This window comes from Seriola aureovittata, chromosome 3, assembly GCF_021018895.1.
Source record: "Seriola aureovittata isolate HTS-2021-v1 ecotype China chromosome 3, ASM2101889v1, whole genome shotgun sequence".
Taxonomy (NCBI): domain Eukaryota; kingdom Metazoa; phylum Chordata; class Actinopteri; order Carangiformes; family Carangidae; genus Seriola; species Seriola aureovittata.
In genome coordinates, this window is record NC_079366.1 from 4,253,282 (window position 1) to 4,271,182 (window position 17,901).

General features: G+C 41.8%; 1 protein-coding gene across 3 annotated transcripts in view; it reads left to right on the top strand.

Annotated features, from left to right (window-relative positions):
- LOC130166231 (ras and Rab interactor 2-like) overlaps positions 1-16,438 on the top strand; it is a 36,067-nt gene extending 19,629 nt beyond the window's left edge. The window contains exons 6-13 of one of the 3 annotated variants that reach the window (XM_056371679.1): positions 560-632; positions 1,290-1,381; positions 5,769-7,184; positions 10,821-10,903; positions 11,365-11,590; positions 11,752-11,883; positions 14,204-14,367; positions 14,736-16,438. In XM_056371679.1, the coding sequence (XP_056227654.1) occupies positions 560-632; positions 1,290-1,381; positions 5,769-7,184; positions 10,821-10,903; positions 11,365-11,590; positions 11,752-11,883; positions 14,204-14,367; positions 14,736-15,062 (2,513 nt within the window). In that variant the 3' untranslated portion in view covers positions 15,063-16,438. Of the gene's footprint in view, positions 1-559; positions 633-1,289; positions 1,382-5,768; positions 7,185-10,820; positions 10,904-11,364; positions 11,591-11,751; positions 11,884-14,203; positions 14,408-14,713 lie in introns of all 3 variants that reach the window. The other 2 variants (XM_056371680.1, XM_056371681.1) reach the window with 2 other exon arrangements.
- The last annotated feature ends 1,463 nt before the right edge of the window (positions 16,439-17,901 follow it).

The window sequence follows — 17,901 nt, forward strand, 5'->3', positions numbered from 1 at the left end:
CAGACACCCCCTAGTGCCGGTCCAGGCCGTCTCAAATGGTACCCTGCCTGGGCCTGACCTAAGTGGGGGTTGTAGCCATTCTCCTTGCGACAGCAGAAGATCGACAGCCCATGTAGTATGGCCCCACCTACTGTAGCTACAGTGTACTGATCCAGTGTACTATCCATCTCTAGTGACAATCCAAGCCCCGCCCCCAGTTGCAGTTCCAGCCATTTTCTCTTTTAGTTGGAGCATGACCCCCCACCCCCCCACGCCCCCCCATCCCCCCCCAGCTGTGGCTGTTGCCCCCACCTTTGCATCAGACCGCTACTCCAAAGCAACATGGCTCCACCCCCGGTAACTGTCCCTGCCATGACCTGCAACAATGACGTAATGAAAAAAATAAGTATATGCTGTGAATTAACGTTATTATCTTTGCTACTGATGTAATATCATGTTGATTTCTAATGTGCAAAAAGTTACTAATAGCAGCTTCAAACAATGACTCATTATAAACAAATGTAAAAATCAATAGACTAGAATAGACTGTAGTTTCATTTGTAATTTCATTTGTTTGCAGCTTTCTCTCTCGAAGGATCTGGGATAAGTTTTGCAGATCTGTTTCGCCTCGTGGCTTTCTACTGTATCAGCAGGTAAACGAACACCATTTCTTTTTCTGTCTGTCCGTCTGTCACATCCCCAGCTTCTCCATGTTTTGCTCTGTGATGAGGAGTGATTTGTGGCTGTAAACTCTGTGGAAAATAATGTTTGTTGAGTAAGCAGTCAGCTCTCACTGCCCGAGGCTCTCACTTCTTGTTTTAGCTCGTGCCAGCTCGGGAGACTCAGACAGACACAGGAAATAGAGGGAAATCGCGCCGCAAGCAATAACAAACACGACACTGGATTTGACTGTGGAGACGGACCTCAAATCAAACAGACATTTAACATTTCACAAATGCTCTGAATTTTTCCTGAGCAGCGTGTTAAATCACATTCACAGCCCCAGCATATGTGTATTGTATATCTTTAGAGATTCATAACTTTGACTTTATAATGGAAACAAAGGGTGTGTCAACATGTTTATATCGGTGGTGATTGAGAGTGTTTTCACTTCTCTGTGTGCCAGTGTTCAGGTTTTGTTTGCCAACTAAACCTGTGGCTTTACAATGAGGACACACTGCACTGTAACCCGAACCACATGAGACAGACTCACTAAACATAACAAACTTCATGTTCTTATAGTTCAAATGTCTCTCCCATCATGTTTTTGTATTTATTTCATATTTATTGCCTGTCTTTCCTGAACTTAGGGATGTCCTGCCTTTCACCATCAAACTCCCAGAGGCCATTGCATCTGCCAAAACTCAGAAAGAACTGGAGGAGGTGGCACAGCTTGGAGCAGGTAGCCTCTTTTATTACTTTCCTGGTTTGAAGTTGTATAGGAGCGCTCATCTTGAACCACCGTGCTGGTGATTTTCCAAGTTTGAACTACAAATCAACGCACTGCCAAGTTTTCAAAGCATGTAACCATGTTTAGATCGGTGTTCTCCTGTTCAGGCAGCCATCAGTTTATGTTACTTGCACTTGTGTAATAAAACATTTAGAGATTTAATAATGCTTGTGCATTAAGTATGGAGCTAGAGATGGGAGTCAACTACAGTTTAGCAAGAAGATTGGAAGCAGGGGGAAACAGCCTGGGTTTCTCCAATGTTTAAAAACACCTCAAAAGCCTATTATAATACATGATGTGTCTTGTTTTGTTAATAAAAAACATCGACATCTAGTTACGCAGTGTAACTATTTCTTGGTGTGCAACCTGGAGTCTTATTACAGTGCGGGTGCCAGGTTTGGTTCCAATTTCATCTGTACAGTTACCTATGAGAAAAACCTGCACTCAAAGACCTCATCTGGTAACCTACAATACAACGCTGAACAAACACACAAAAGTATTGGGCTGGTGTGGTTCTTTACAAATGAAAAAGTATTCAGCTTTAGTAGGAGGATTTTTGACAGTCAGACTACATGCTACTACAAGCCTCTCCGTGCTTCTGGTCTTCATGCTAAGCTAGGGAAATCGTCTCCATGCTCCAGCTCCGGCTCCGTAGCAGAGATGTTACTGCAGAATAAAACGACTTTAATAACCATATTTGACAAAATGTCACTATTTGTAAAACATTAGCACTTTCTGCTAGTAGAACTGCAGGACTGTTTTGGTGCGTTTGTTTGGGGAGTTGCCTGCCAATCAGCCCTTTTAATTAAAGGAAGAAATCATTCGTGAGGCTCATGTTTGCGTATTCATCATCCGGCTTTCTCAATAACATACTGCAGTTCAAGAATGTGGTGTTTGTGTCAGTGAACTCCAACTGTCAGATGTTAGTTAGCTTCAAAATACCAAATGGGTTAGCATCATAAACTGTTTATAGTGAGGGTTACTGCGCAACCATGACACAATTTTGACATATACAGAAAACATCAAAATGTATGAATGATCACTCTGTTCACCGGACAGCGGTTTTCAAACTGAAGTGGAATAAACTGAGAGGAAAGGCCGGCAGCTAGGAAGGACTGTAAGAATGTATGGTAAGTTTAGAAGAAATATAGGCTACAGACAAGACTGGACTAAAAGTAGATTAAAGATAGTTGTATGTGTTTAATATACCACACTCCCTTGTTGTGTTGCCTGTTTGTGCTTTAACATGCAGTCAGTCAGTCAAAAAAAGCAAAGAGGGATTAAATAACGACTATTTGTGTGCACATTTGTTTATTTTTCTTTGTGAAATCACGCTGACCATTCGGGTCTGGTTTCACAGCAGATTTAGTCACTTCATCTCTGTCAAGTTATTCTAGTCTCAGCTGCTGTGAAACTGCAGTGAGTCAGCTTCCTACAGTGGAAGCCTACGGCATAGCTCAGTGCTTAGTGTGGGGGTAAAGGGAGTGGCGAGTGGAAAGCTACAGTGGGCTGTGTGCTATCTAAACGCACATACCACATTCAAACATGTGTGAAAACACACAAGTGTCGTAAGTGTGAGTGCTAACGTAGCGTGCAGTAATCTGGTGTCATAGCTACTTACAAACACCAAACTCTGTCATTGTATTTGCATGCCTGCATTCCTGTGAATGGAAGTGGGTGTTAGTCTGAGCTGTTCATTGCTGTTCTTACATTTGACGAGTACTGGAAGAGGCAGAAAAATCCTTCGACTGTGAGCCGGCTTCTGAGCCTTTCTCAGCAAACTCATACATTCATTAAGGGGAACTCCCCTTCTCCACTGGAAAGCCTCTATTTAAAGACAAAAAGCAGACTGCCTTGATCTATGTTGGGGAATCTGGGCACGCACATGTGAAACACAAACACATGTTGCAAAGAGCTTCAGACATTTGAATATGGCAGTGCACCTTATTTGCCTCCACAGAGGGCGTGGAGGGTGTTGTGTTATGAGCCAATTCAACTTCTTAACTGATACTTTTATCATAGATACTTTTATCAGTTGGATATCGCTTGTGAGGGTAGGATTCAACTTTTTAGCCATGTTTGCAGCATGACTCAAGGCGTAGCAATGTCAGTTGTTTGGTCAGACTATCACTTTTGTCCCAGACTGAAATATCACAGCAGTATTAGATGGATTGCCATGAAATTTTGTAGACATTCATCTTCCCTTGACCTTCCATTTAGTGCAGTTATAAAGCCAAAATTTAAACTTGTCTAATACTTATTAATGCCCTAATACCCAAAAACAACTAGTGACATTCCCATCAGCCTCATCTGTACTTTGTATTCATTGCTAAAGTTAAGCTAACATGCTAAAATAAGATGGTCAACATAGTAAATTCGACCTGCTCAACAGAAGTATGTTTAGTAGCCACTGTGAGCATGTTTGTATGCCAACATTAGCATTAAACTCAAAAACCACCATGCCTATAGCCTTGTAGAGCTGCTGATATAGCACTAATAGCATAGTACTGCTAGTGTTTTAGTCACTGAAATCAAATGTCTCTGTCAGTATTTTTTATACAGTGTGGTGAACATCCATGATACTCTGCACTCCCAAAACCCTCCATTTTCTGATATGCTTCCATTTCATTTGCTGATGATGCTGTTTGCTTTTATCCCATATTAACATGTTGTCCTTATAAAATCAGTACATTTTATCTACCACATCACTAATCCCATCATACAACAGAGTTATATTTGCTGTGAACCTCTTTTCTCTAAAGCTGGGAAGACATTGTGCACTTTTCATTGATCTTGTATGTCGTGTTAACTCACAGTACTACAAGTTTAAATTGGTCTGTCAATCGACCTGAAGAAACATAAAGCTCAAACTGATGGATCACATCAACCCCCGGTTGGTTTTGTCCACTGACAACTCCAGTAAAGTTTATTCAGATACAGACACATCCTCAACTGTCTTTACAAAAAGAGTGATGCCAGCGTTGCATTACTCATGATGACAGCATTACTCTACAATGAATGGAAAGTAAGGGAAAAAATACAAAGCTATGGAGCCACAGATGGCAGATGACAATATGATCTGTTTGTTCTGCAGGGAAGTTCAGTTTTATATCACAGCAGTCTCTAGACCACAGTTTTACCCACAACATGTAAAATACCACTCCAGTAATATTAAATCAAGTTCACGAGAGTTTATCACTGATCATTCGACAGTAGCCATGTGGGAAATTGGACCATGGAGCTGCCAAAATTATTCACATACCAGAAATCCATCCGATTGTCCAAGAGCAAGATTGTTGGCCTTTGAAGATTGTTTAGGCAGTTATTCAGGCACTGTGCCCCCCCCTCAAACTGCAACAATTGTCCTGGCAGAACTTTATTTTTATACTAGTACAGTAATTCCACCTCTCCTTAATGGTTTTTGCTCTACTGGTATTAGGGACTGTCCTGGCCACAAACGAACTGGGAAAAACAAAGAAGAAGAATGAAGAATCAGCATGTGCTATAGTAAGGTCAGTCAGTACTAAATGTGTTATTCAGGGAGGGCTGCCTGGTGCAGTGCTGCGCTGCAGTGTCAGGTTCTCGTTGCTCACATGGACCAGTAAGAATACCACAGGCAGATCTGAAACTGCTCTACTGGCAGTCAGCTGGACCCTGCGTCTATACTGCCCCAGGAATGCAAGACTTAACTTTTCTATTTTTAGGCTGCAGGACCGGTAATCACTAGACAATGACTGCATATATTTTTAAGTGTCTATGATTTGTTGCCTGTTCCTATCATTGTGCTGTAACTATAAAACAAAGTGCATTGATATGAAAAAGGAAAGAAGAGAGGCAGAAAATCATATAAATAAGGTTTGCAGACGGCAAGAAAACAACTCAGCTAGGGAAGCTACAGCTACAGCCCTATGTAGAATTATGAGAGAGGAAAACAAAGCAGGAAGCAGGAGTGGAGGAACTGGAACTGTGTGCCGAGTGGTGTATGCCCTCCCACTCTGTGATTAGCATGGGTCACTCCCTCTGTATGTCTCTGGGTGTGTGTCGGCATCCAGTGAATCAGACCTAAGAGACACGGAGCTGAACTCACGGTGCTTCTCCCAACAGCAAGACGCACGACACAAGCAAAAAGACGGGCAAAGAGAAGTAAGGAAAACTTTGAGTGAACATCTGAAGTGTTGGTAAGAAATGGTTGAGAATGTATTTGTTCTTTTACATCTGTTCTTTAACTGAGCTTTACTTGAAGACTAGTTGTTGTCTAAGGATAGTGTCTTTCTGGGAACTTTGAAAAGTATGTGTAGCTTAAAGTTAATGTTTGCCCTTCTATGTCTGTGTATTGCAGGCTTTTGGGACTCTGCCCTGTGCAATCAGCGTCGCACCTCCCCCCGTCCCTGTCGCCCTCTGAGCCGTACCCTCAGCCCCCAGCGCACCAACAGGAACAGGGAGGTCGGAGGGTCACAGCAGAGACACACCACTTACTGCGACAGTGCGCCACCAACCCTACGGTCCCACGCTCCTCCACCTTCCTTTCATCTGGAGCGAAGACATTCCAGTGGTCCTCTGTGCTTTGTTAACCCACTGTTTCTCCAGACTCATCACCACCACCACTCCGAGGACCATTCTCCTTCACATGCTGTGAAGTCCGATAGCGACCTAGAGCATGCGGAGAAATCCTCTGTGAAGCCGTTAAGCAGCAGCGAAGGTAGCGAGCAACACGCGGACAAGATCAAACTGAACGGCAAATCAAGGCCCCCGCCCCCTCGCCCCCCTCCCCCTCGCTCAATGCCACGCCGCCGCCCTGCTCCACCTCCACCTGGGCCTCCAGCAGCAGCTACCACCAGACCCAAGAGCATGCCAGAGGCTGTTGCTGTGGCTGCAAGGCAACACCAGTCCCCCAGCAGGCGCCCAGCACCAGCTCGACCACCAATGGGCGCCAAGCACAGCAGCCTGTCCAAAACTGCCAGCTCACCGATCCCTGTGCCATCAAACCCACCACCTCCGAGGCCTAAGAAGCCTGATCTTGAAGCCCACCGCTGCCACATCGCACTGGACGATGAGACCATCGCCAAGGCCCTGTCTCGTGCTAAGCTTCCACCCTGCGATCCTCCGCCTGCTGTCCCTGCTGATGTGCTGTTGGAGAATAATGCTAGGGGTTCGTCCAGTCCCAATGAGAGGGGGCGCCAGCGGCTCAGCGACATGAGCATGTCTACTTCTTCCTCTGACTCACTGGAATACTCACAGTCTCCGGGATTCTCCCTGGGCCTTGCCCCAAGCCCATCTCGACACCTTAACCACCAAGAGCCAGTAGAGGACAGCAGTGAAGAGGATGAGGATGGGGAAGAAGACGAAGAGGAGGACTATGGGGTCGGCTTGGAGACAGATCTAGAAATGCGCCTCCGTCCATCCTTTAAATCGCGGAGGCGAAGGGTTGGTGTGAGTTTGAGTGGGGGGTCCTTTATCCTCCCTAGGGCCTTGAAGGGACGTTTCCGCAAGGTGAGCGGCATGCTGAGCTCCCTCATGACCCCGGAGAGACGGGCCGTGAAGAGGATTGCTGAGCTGTCCAGGGACAAAAGCTCCTACTTTGGCTCCCTGGTCCATGACTACATCAGCTTTGTGCAGGAGAACCGAGGCTGTCACACATCAGGGATGGATTTTCTGCAGACTCTCAGGCAGTTTATGACGCAGATGAAGGCTTACCTGCGGCAGAGCTCGGAGCTGGACCCACCTATAGAGTCCCTCATACCTGAGGACCAGATCGGTAAGTCGGACAAGAACACTGAGAATCTCGGAAACCGTAAAGTTTAACGAAGCTTTTGAGATTTGTCGGGTGCACAGTGGGTTTGTTTATTCTGCCTTGATGAAACATCTGTTGGCCACGCATGTATGCGTAGGCACATGTGTGATTTTTGGTCATATCCCATCTATGACAGGATTCACTTCTCTACACGTTTCCATTCCAGTATAATTTGAGAAGTAAAACCTCTTCACTATTGCTTCAGAAAAGGATTTCAAAATGACTTCATTCATTGACAATGTTCAGCGGGCGCCCAGGCTCGCCAGTGTCTTGGGAATGAGACATACTTGTTGAAGTTTTCCATATTAGTCTGGATCATTACAGGTGTTGATTTACAGAAATGCCATTGTGCTGTGCACCAATGAGTTTTTCTTGGCAGCTGTTCGTTGGCAGAAACTCATAGTGCAGTTGAGGATCACTTAGAAAGACAGGGATTACATTTAACTATATATATTTTTTTTTATTGTGGCTGGATATTGACCCTTGAATGTCTGGTCAGATTTGTATTATTATTCTTTTATCAGGTGGTCTCTGATTTATTGCAGTTTCATTTAAGCAAGTTAACATTTGGTCTTCACTTTGGACATCCCAGTCCTTATCCTAGTGGAGTATATAAAATTTGTTGATATTGTCCATTAAGGATAGTGATGATAATCCTCGATATGCTCAGATAACAGATGATAATAGTACAAATACAGTTTGCAGACATGTGCAGCACTATCAAAGGGTCGTTTCATTGCAGTCAGATTATTGTGGACTAGAGCATTTGCATGAATATGTAAGTATGTCTTTGCACACATCTCACATCCCTTGTTCATTGTAAACAATAACAGCAAAGCCTTGTTCAGGGACAGAGAAGTGATCCACTCTGGCTTTGCTAACAGACCACAGAAGCATCTCATGCTCACAAGAGTTCTCTTTGGAGAGCGGAACTGTGAAGACATGTAAAGTCATTTTGAATGTGAAGTTTAACGATTTTATCCGAGCTAGAATTTTAAGTTGTGTTATTGACACTGTAATGAGAGAAATTTATATGTGATATAGCTGAGTAGGTTAGTTTGTCTGTGCAACCTACAAAATTACAGATATTAATTTTTCCCTGGAAAATCAAAACAAATCTGAGGACTATGAGGAGGCGGACAATCTGGTGTCTGTGCTGCTTTTCAGAGTGTTTACAGAGAGATTGGGAAGAGTGGGATTACGTTATGACTCAAAGTCTGACATCTTGAGAAAGAAATGTTTCAGTTTAACTCTGAAGTCCGACTCTTTAGTAAAAAGGGAAACTAGGAGTATGTTGAGTATATAGTTCGACTGTCAGCACACACCTTGACTTATGGCCGTGAGAGGATGTGGATGAAGAGGAAAGGCTTTCTCATTTCTGGGTTGTAAATCACGTAGTTTACTCTCATGTACATTTCTTTGAGTGTTTTTTTTTTTTTTTGTGTGTGTGTATCTATGTGCTAGCTAGTGTGTATGTTGATGTATGTGTGTGTTTCTCTGTCTCTGTCTTACAGTTTATTGCAGTTGAAGGAAGTATTTGAACAGGCCGTAGCCCAGATAAAGCCCAATAAAAAACATCGCTCAATATACAAAGGAAATTAGCCTCTCTGGAAGGAATCAGGAAGTCCGTAGTCAGAAAATGTGTGCATGTGTGCCCATGTGTACAGTATGACCAATAAAGCGTCCTTAATAGTCTCTGTACCCCTCCTTGTGTACACATGAATATCTGATGGAATTGTCCAGCCACTGTAAACACCTCAGGCCTCCCTGTGTTCATGCATCTAGAGTTATTTGTCTTAGCAGCATGCAATAAAGGACAGCCAAGCCCTTACCTCAGGTGACCCACAGCATTTCTTGAACAGAAGTGTTGCGTGCGGAGGATTGTTTGCTTTTTAGTGCGCTCCTCTGGCGTTTCTCTGAACCAACCACAAAGGCAAAGAAATTCTCCAGAAGAACGTAATTCCTGTGTGTGCACGCTCACTCATCCACACTGTTGCAAAACATGTATATTGTTCTGTGTAGCTCATTGCATACGCATGACATAAACACTGCCTGGAGGCTGCGGATGATGCCTCTGCAGCATGAATAGCTGTGTTAGCGCTGACAGTGAACAATAAGACACAATTGTGTTAATGTGAAATGCTGGACATAGTTGAGGTAGGCAGGAAATTATTTGAAGCCTATGGACGTAGGTCTGAGGTACAGATGGAGCCATTGTCAGATCCACATGCAACTTTTTTTTTCCTGCATGTCATTTGAATGAATGGTGTACTTGTGAATGGGGTTGAGTTCCATGTTTGATCGGGTTCCAGGTTGGTAAAATATCTGTTTTTTTGTCAAGGTCAGCCTCAAGCAAATCAGCCAAATCTTTAACTGTTCAAAGGGCAACACACTAAACATTCAGGTTGTCCTTTAGCTTAATGGCAAATGTGTAATCAATCTGGTAAAACATCTCAGTTCCTTTGAATGTCAAACTCTGAGGTTAGTTATTTATTAATTGTGTTTAAGTTGTTGAAAGCCAGGAATCACAAATGATTCAAATGCTAAATTTTTATTTTAAATAAATAGTTTAGGGCTGCAACAAGTAACATTTGTTTTCATTATCGATTAATCTGCTGCGTATCTCCTCAATTAATCGTTTAGTAAGTGAAACACAGTGAATAGAAGGCCATCCCAAGGTGACATCATTAAACGACCAACAGCCCAAAACCCCAACATATGCATTCTGTTATCATATAAGAAAAACCCCACATGTGACAACCTGGAACAATCACTTGTCTGATATTTAACAGAATAATGACTGACACGATTGATCAGCTGTCAAAATAATTGATGATCATCTTTCTTTTGATTGACTAATCAATTAATCCGCAAATTGTTGCACCTCCAATGCTGTTCTAAAAATTACAAAATTGGTTCCTAGACTATGTTTATCATTCAAGAAAGAATTATAGGTGGTTCTTTGGGTTTTCTACTCTACTCTCCTGTGATTATATGCATGAAACCTTTGTATGGCTGGATTTTTAATCAGACTTATTAAACTGGTCAAAACCGCTACACAATAACAACAATGGAACAATATATAAGAAATCCAGCCTTTTCCTTTAACAGGCCCATGATCACTTTACTGTAATGCTCTGTAACAGTATTTGCAGTGCAATATAAAGGACATGATTTATATCACTGACAAATGAGACTTAGATTCTGTGCAGTTTCATTTTAGGGTTAATGACCACATTATGGTTTGGCTGTCAGCTGACTTTCTATCACCTACAGGACATAATGTACTGAGAAACAGAGTGTGTGTGGACCACACAGTCACACAGAGTGACTGACAGAACTGTTTCAGTTTTGTTATTTCCAGACTTTAGTCTTACCAAAACACGATGACGCACTTTCAGTTGTTAAACTTTTTTTTTTGCATTTTATAAATCATCTGCTTGGAGAAATAATAATTTATTTATCTACTGGTGTGCATTAATAATCAAAAATGTCTTTCTCTTTTTATCTTTGCGCGTGTGCATGTGTGTGTGTGTGTGTGTGTGTGTGTGTGCGTGTGTGCGTGCGTGTGTGCGTGTGTGCGTGCGTGCGTGCGTACAGACCAGGTGCTGGAGAAGGCCATGCACAAATGTGTCCTGAAGCCTCTGAAGAGCATGATCGAGGTGGCTTTACATGACTTCCAGGTCAGGACTTTATTATGTTACAAGGTTATTGTGTTTGCTGTAGAAATTGTTCAACTGTAGAAATAAAAAAAAAGGGAACAAACATGATATTTGACAGTGAAACATCAATCACTGCACTCTAAACAGATGTCTTTTTAGTGGTAAATGTGTTGGCACGCCTTTAATAATCAGATGGAAATTTTCCTCATTATCATAAATAGAAGGAAAATTTCCTTTACAAGATAAGAATCACACATAATGTACAATGCATTGTTTTGTGTGAGAGAAAATGGACTTATTTACCTTAAATTGTAAGAGTGACTGCTTGACCCTAACCTTTTTTATAAATCATAATTAAATCAAAATAGAATCCATCTCTATGAGAGTTATCAATCTTTTCATCTAACATCTAAGCAAAAACGCGAATAAGCATGTTTCCCAGAATGACTCCTTTAACCCTGTGTTTGTCTGTTTTTCTGAAGGTGAGTAGTGGAGCCTGGCAGCAGCTGAGGGAGAACCTGGCCCTGGCTAAAACCAAAAGGCCCCAAGAGCTGGGGGTGGATGGGGCTGTGCCCCCTGACGCCGTGGCGATTGAGAAGATCCGCCACAAGTTTTTAAACATGAGGAAGATGTACTCCCCTGAGAAGAAGGTGTCTCTGCTGCTGCGTGTGTGCAAACTCATCTACACCATCATGCAGGATAACTCAGGTATGGAAAAGTGTGAGGTGATAGTGATGTAGTCTACTCTCGTTTCTCCTACCTCAGTCATAGCTTCAGATTCTGTTTATTTATGAGCGTCGCTATGTCTGTCTGACCTGTGTGGCCACCACACCTACCTGCCTGTCTGCTCTCTGTCTGTTTCCGTCCAGGGAGGATGTACGGTGCTGATGACTTCCTGCCCATGCTGACCTATGTGGTGGCTCAGTGTGACATGCCTCAGCTGGACACAGAGATCCAGTACATGATGGAGCTGCTGGACCCATCTCTGCTCCAAGGAGAGGGTAGGTCATGTAGATTTGTTCAATTGAAGTGATCCATGTGTTTCGTAACATTAATACTAAAAAATATCACACGATAAAAAGTACAATATCACATACAATGGCCTTTACCCCTTTGTTATCTGTGTATTAAGTATGGAGCTGCGGTCAGCATGTGTTTAGCCTAGCTTAGCTACCATCACTTAGCACCCCTAAAACAACAAATTGTTGTTTTTACATTTCTGTTTGTGTCAGTATTAAAACACATTAGATTCAACCTGTTCATTTGTGTGAACTGATGTGAAAGGGAAAACAACTTCACAAGTAACATAAGCTCCTGATGTTTCCATTACCAGAAAACCTTTACCTTCATTTTAATATATAATGTTGGATGTTTCTCTCATGAGGTGAGGCACATTACAGTGTGGTGTGAGGTCCACCCTGCTGTATAACCCGGTCAAAGGAAGGTCTGTCTGGGGGGGGGCGGGTAAACGGAAGACATACCTCCAGTTGTATGGCTGGAAACGGTTCATATCATTAGAAATCAAGGGTGGGGGTCACATATTCGACACCACCAGAGGATTTTTTTCTCCCAGCAGTCACTGATCGCTTTGCAGTATTCAGAGATTGGAGCTCTTTGGTATCACCTGGTTTTCTGCACAATTTCTGTCTCTTTACTGAACACACCCATCAGTAAAAAGTTATAGTGAAAAATAAAGAAGTTAATGAACGGCAGCAACAAGCTCAAACAAGCTCTTCCAGAAGCTGTGGATCAGATCTGCATAACATTCATTCAATTTCTTCAGGTGTGAATGACTTTCTGGGTCATTCCACGACATATCTGTTTGGTTAAGGTCTGGGCCTTAACTGGGCCACTAAAGGTGGATTGTTTGAAACAATTCTGTAGTAGATTTATTTCTCAGTAAACTTGATAGCTGCCCAGGCCCAGCGGCAGCAAAGCAGCCCCAAATCATGATGCTTCCTCCACCCCAATCCTCCCTTCACCTCTAATCAATATTTTTATATAAAAAATTAATTAAATGATGTGTATGTGATGGTGTAATGTGAAATCTGTCACTGACAGACAGACCCACAGAGAATTATCACACAGCTCTGCAGTTCTCCTCAGCTTTACTTTACAGGCCAATAGGTAAATGCTAAACTAAAGCATAACAGTTGCACCAGTGGAAAGCCAGTTACACAGCAATTTCTACCCAAAGTTAGCTAATGATATCTAACATAAGTCACTACAAGCTGCTGGTCAAACCAGACTATTAAGGCAGTGTAGTGGGTGTATTTAACTGAGAAAGCTTGTTGTGAATTTAACTTTGTATTTGTAAAAGGAAGAATGTCTCACGTTGACTGAGCAGTAAGGCACGGACCGCTGTGTGAGTATTTCATGGCCAGAATTCAACCTAAAGCTCTTTGGAACGTCACTAATGACTGAAAACAAAACTGAAAACAGACCTGATTATTACTTCTGCAGCATTATGGTCGTGATCATCAGTGTCCACATGCTGCTGAAATAAATGCAAAAATGTCTTTTTTTCCAGGAAGACTTTTGTTGTGGGAGATTTCCACTTGCCAACAATGTTATGTTTTCGCCCGTGTATGTTTATTTGTCAGCAGGATTACGCTAAAAAGTACTGAGCCGATTTGCACTGAACTTGTTGGAAAGACAGGACATGGGACAGAGAAAAACCCATTCAATTTACTATTAATTTGAATTTTTTTCTTTGAAGTCGGGTGTATGTTTGACATTGCCTTTCCAGTTCATCTTTTTTAGCTCATTCTAACACAAGCCTTTTACCAGGACCATGTCAGCTGTGTTGAGTTTACCAGGAAGGTTCAGAGAGGTTCTTGAGATATATAGGCATGTGGAAGGAAAGCCCTCCTGACATTAGTAGGAAATTCCATTGCGTGTTTGATTTGAATGGGCTGGAACAGGTTCACAGGAAAAAGGACGCTGAACCCTCCCAAAATGAAATATTTTCCTAGCGTCAACCTGTCTGGCATGTAGCCTCATTTAAGAACTGCTTTAAATGTATGTGGTGTATTACCTTTGAACTTCATAGTTGCACTTTGAACTTTGAGCTAATTATTTGAAAAATGTAATTTCTTGCTCTGACATGAATTTGTGAAATATTTATTAATAGCATTCCATGAGACTTTAAGGTGAATGCATCTATCTCTGACCTTTCTGATTCGTTTCCGTTACAAAAGAAATTAATCGGATGAATGAGGAAGTGTTTATATTAGACTCTTCAGCCAGTTTCATTTCTATATAATCAGCCAGGATGTGTTTCACTTAACGTTTCAAATGTCATTCTCTCTTCTACCCCAGGAGGGTACTACCTGACCAGCGCCTACGGGGCCATGGCACTTATCAAGAACTTCCAGGAGGAGCAAGCAGCCCGGGTGCTGAGCTCCGAGGCCAGGAACACTCTTCACCAGTGGCATCGGCGACGCACCGCTCAGCGTTCAGCGCCGTCTGTGGACGACTTTCAGGTATCACACCTGACCTGAGCCCAACTTGAACATCCAGGCAGTGAGTCTAAGTTGTACCAATTACAAATGAAGCCAAACTTCTCGTGCGGCATTGGAAAGGTGCATGAAAAGTGTCAGTGACAAGGAATATATCTACAGTTTTCTACTATCTTCACAGCATGTGGACTGGAGCTGTGATTTTATATTTTTGTTAGAAAGCACCCTCTAGTGGAACATTAAACAAACTGCATGTGATTCCTTTCTACGGCTACACGGTAACTGCATGTGTTTTTACTGCCTGCTTGCTTGACTCATTAATAACTATTCTTTGCTAATTCTCTGCCTGTTCTGCCAAATTTGAACACAGGACCTTTTGTTTCTCTCTGTAGAACTATCTCCGTGTAGCCCTGCAGGAAGTGGACACAGGCTGCACGGCCAAAACCCTGCTCGTCCACCCTTACACCACCACGGAAGAAGTCTGCTCACTCTGCGCTTACAAATTCAAGATCCCCAACCCTGAGAACTACGCACTGTTTCTGATCACCGAGGACACCAGCCAGCAGCTGGCCCCGGACACACACCCTCAGCGCATCAAAGCCGAGCTCCACAGCCGGCCCTGTGCACAGATCTTCCACTTTCTCTACAGGAGGGTGCCGAACCTTAACCTCTGTATTCCTGCCGTCATGCAAAATGGAAACTGCCTTCAAGTTGAATAGCTGAGGGGAGAATGTAACAGCTTGTTGCACTTGATCCGGAACTACAGTAGTTGGTATTCTTGTGGTGCTTGTAGATGTTTGTTTTGCTGATAGATTTGAGGATTTCTGGAATGTATTTAGCAAACAGAAACCAAGCTGTATATTGGCATATTGATGCAGGTGTGAATATGACATTTTGATGGCATTCAAATGACAAGATTTGTTTTTTATAAGAAATGACCGAGTGAAAGGATGGACTCTGGAAAGTGATGAAGTTTTAACTCTTACAGCTCGGAAATGTTGTTCAGATAAGGGTCGAGAAGGCCGAATTATGGTAACAGTTATTAAGTTTAAGTTTATATCAAGTTATCAACAATGAAACCACTTACTTAGAGTCTACTTGGCCTTTATCTGACTTGGTTGGAACATATGCTGAGGGGAAATTGTTGGATCGTGTACAGAGACTGATTGGCAGGATTTTTAGTATGTGAAATGTTTTTATATGGAGATGAAAAGGTCTTCAGATTGTTGGACGTGTATAGCATTCTCAAATCAGAGGTCATACAGTAAAATAATGCATATTATGTAACTAACTTTTGCCTTAACTGCTGTTATCCCAGGTGCCTTCAAAAGGCTACATACTGTATGCTACTGAACGCCTTCAGCTGTCGTCCAGTGATTAGTCAGCTTGCATCAAAATGACCTAGTTTAAAACGTAATGCTAAAACATTAATTTAATAAGTAAGATTAACTATTGTAAAAGTTCTGATTGTTTGTTTTTTTTGCTCTTAAGATTTTTGTCTGCAATTGCTGGTCAATTGTAGCCTGTATTTCTGTGTAGAAATATTTTTATATTCAAATGTTTCTTTTTTTTTTTTTCATCACTAAAGTGACAAAGATTTGTATTCTGATTTAATATTTCTATACTGGACTCATTACTGGACTTGTATTTATGCCAGTAATTTCTCAAAAGTCAAATTACAACAACACTGTTTCTACTGTTTGTTATGAAAAGCTCAGAGCCGGTTGTGGAAAAACATAAAAGTCTCCTCAAACAAAGCTGTTTACTGACTCCAACATAATATTAATTTTCAGGGAAGTTTATGTTATATTATTTTTCAGAGAAAATGTCAATTCTTTGGCATAATATCAGATATTATTGTGGCACAGTACCTGGAAAAAACCCTAAGAGCAAAGGAACTCACAAATAATAGCCAAATGTAGACACATACAACACAAATTACACTGATTTGCAAAAAATGTATGAAATCCTTTTTGGAACTTGCTACAGAGGTCTAAACTGAAGGTGCTATGGTACAAGTGTATTCATTGATTTGATGCATCAAGTTAAATAAACTGTTCTGGAGAGGGCCTGGTCTAAGAGCTGGAACAAAGTGTATTGTTTAACTGTTTTTTTTCTGTGGCAGCATCAGGAATTAGCACAACACTGACCCTCCCTTACCTTTGATCACAGCCATTTGAAACTGGCTTGGACAACAAAGTCACATATTCACAATAAGGTATCATGTAACCCTTATTGTGTTATGTAATGGGACTAGCTGAATAGTTTGCAGGAACTGTTGGAAGTATCAACCTATGGTCCCTGTGCCAAGAAATGAAATATTTTATGGCTCAATGGCCATTTAGTCCTATGCTAACATGTAACACACCTCTGTCATAGACACTATGACTGACTCTTTCTCGGACACATAACACAATCATACCAGTTTCAAAACACAGCACATCTTCTTATTCGAGCTCTTTTTCTTAAGTTCATTTATCTCAGGGACCATGTACACAATACATTAATCACAAAAAAAGAGGAAAGTTCCAGATTTTGCTTCTAGCTAATTTCCATCTGCGCTCCCTGGGCAGGCAAGGAACTACAAATAGGCCAACATCCTACTCACAACCATGCAGACACACACATACACAAACACACAATAACATGCTTCATATGCACAAACACAGCACAGAATATTCATATCAGAATAGTCCATACATGTATCCAAGGTTGTAAAAACAGGTAATCAGAATAATGCTCAAATTAATGCTAACAAGACTGGTTAGATAAAATACATTTTTAATGTAATGAGAGAAAACATGAAGTCTGTGCAGGTTTTCAGATCAACAGGGAGCTTATTCCGCTTCTTAATAGCTTCGGGGGGAAAAGGCATATACAAATTACATGCATGCAAATTACACACCGAAACTTAAAACTTGACTGAAATATACTCAGCATAAAGCATGAGGAAACACCAGTGTTACTAGTCATTCCTTTGATTACATCTGAGGATATATTGTATATCTGACCAGGTGTAATCATTAAAGTGATTTTCTGATATGTACTGTTATATGGCAATAAGCATTGCATGTCTACTGTAGCACCATGTAAAAAAAAGCTGACATTAATTTTTGAATGCTATGGTAAATGTCATAGCTGTCATTCAGACATAAAAATCATTGTAATGGTGCATAATATAATACAGTAAAAATGGTGCAATGCATCTCCCCAGCAGGATTTCTAAGCAGATTTTGGGGGTAAGAGGCCATTTTTGGTTTTGTGACTGAGGTTTCAAATTAAAGAAATTTAGTTGACACCTCTAATAGTATGCAGTCATCCAGAGAAGTCAGTCACTCTGATTAATGCATCTCATTATCTGTCGGCCCTCCACTCTCACAGTCACATCTTGAAAATGTTAGTAGTCTGGCTTGGGGAGTAGAGAAAGGCAGGCCTCATGCACCACACCTGTACAAATCACCTGGGTGGGAGTAAGAAATGCTATGTGTTCACCTGTTGAAACTGTAAAGATAATGACCTTGTTGTGAGGAGATTCATCTGATCATAAGCGTAATGGTG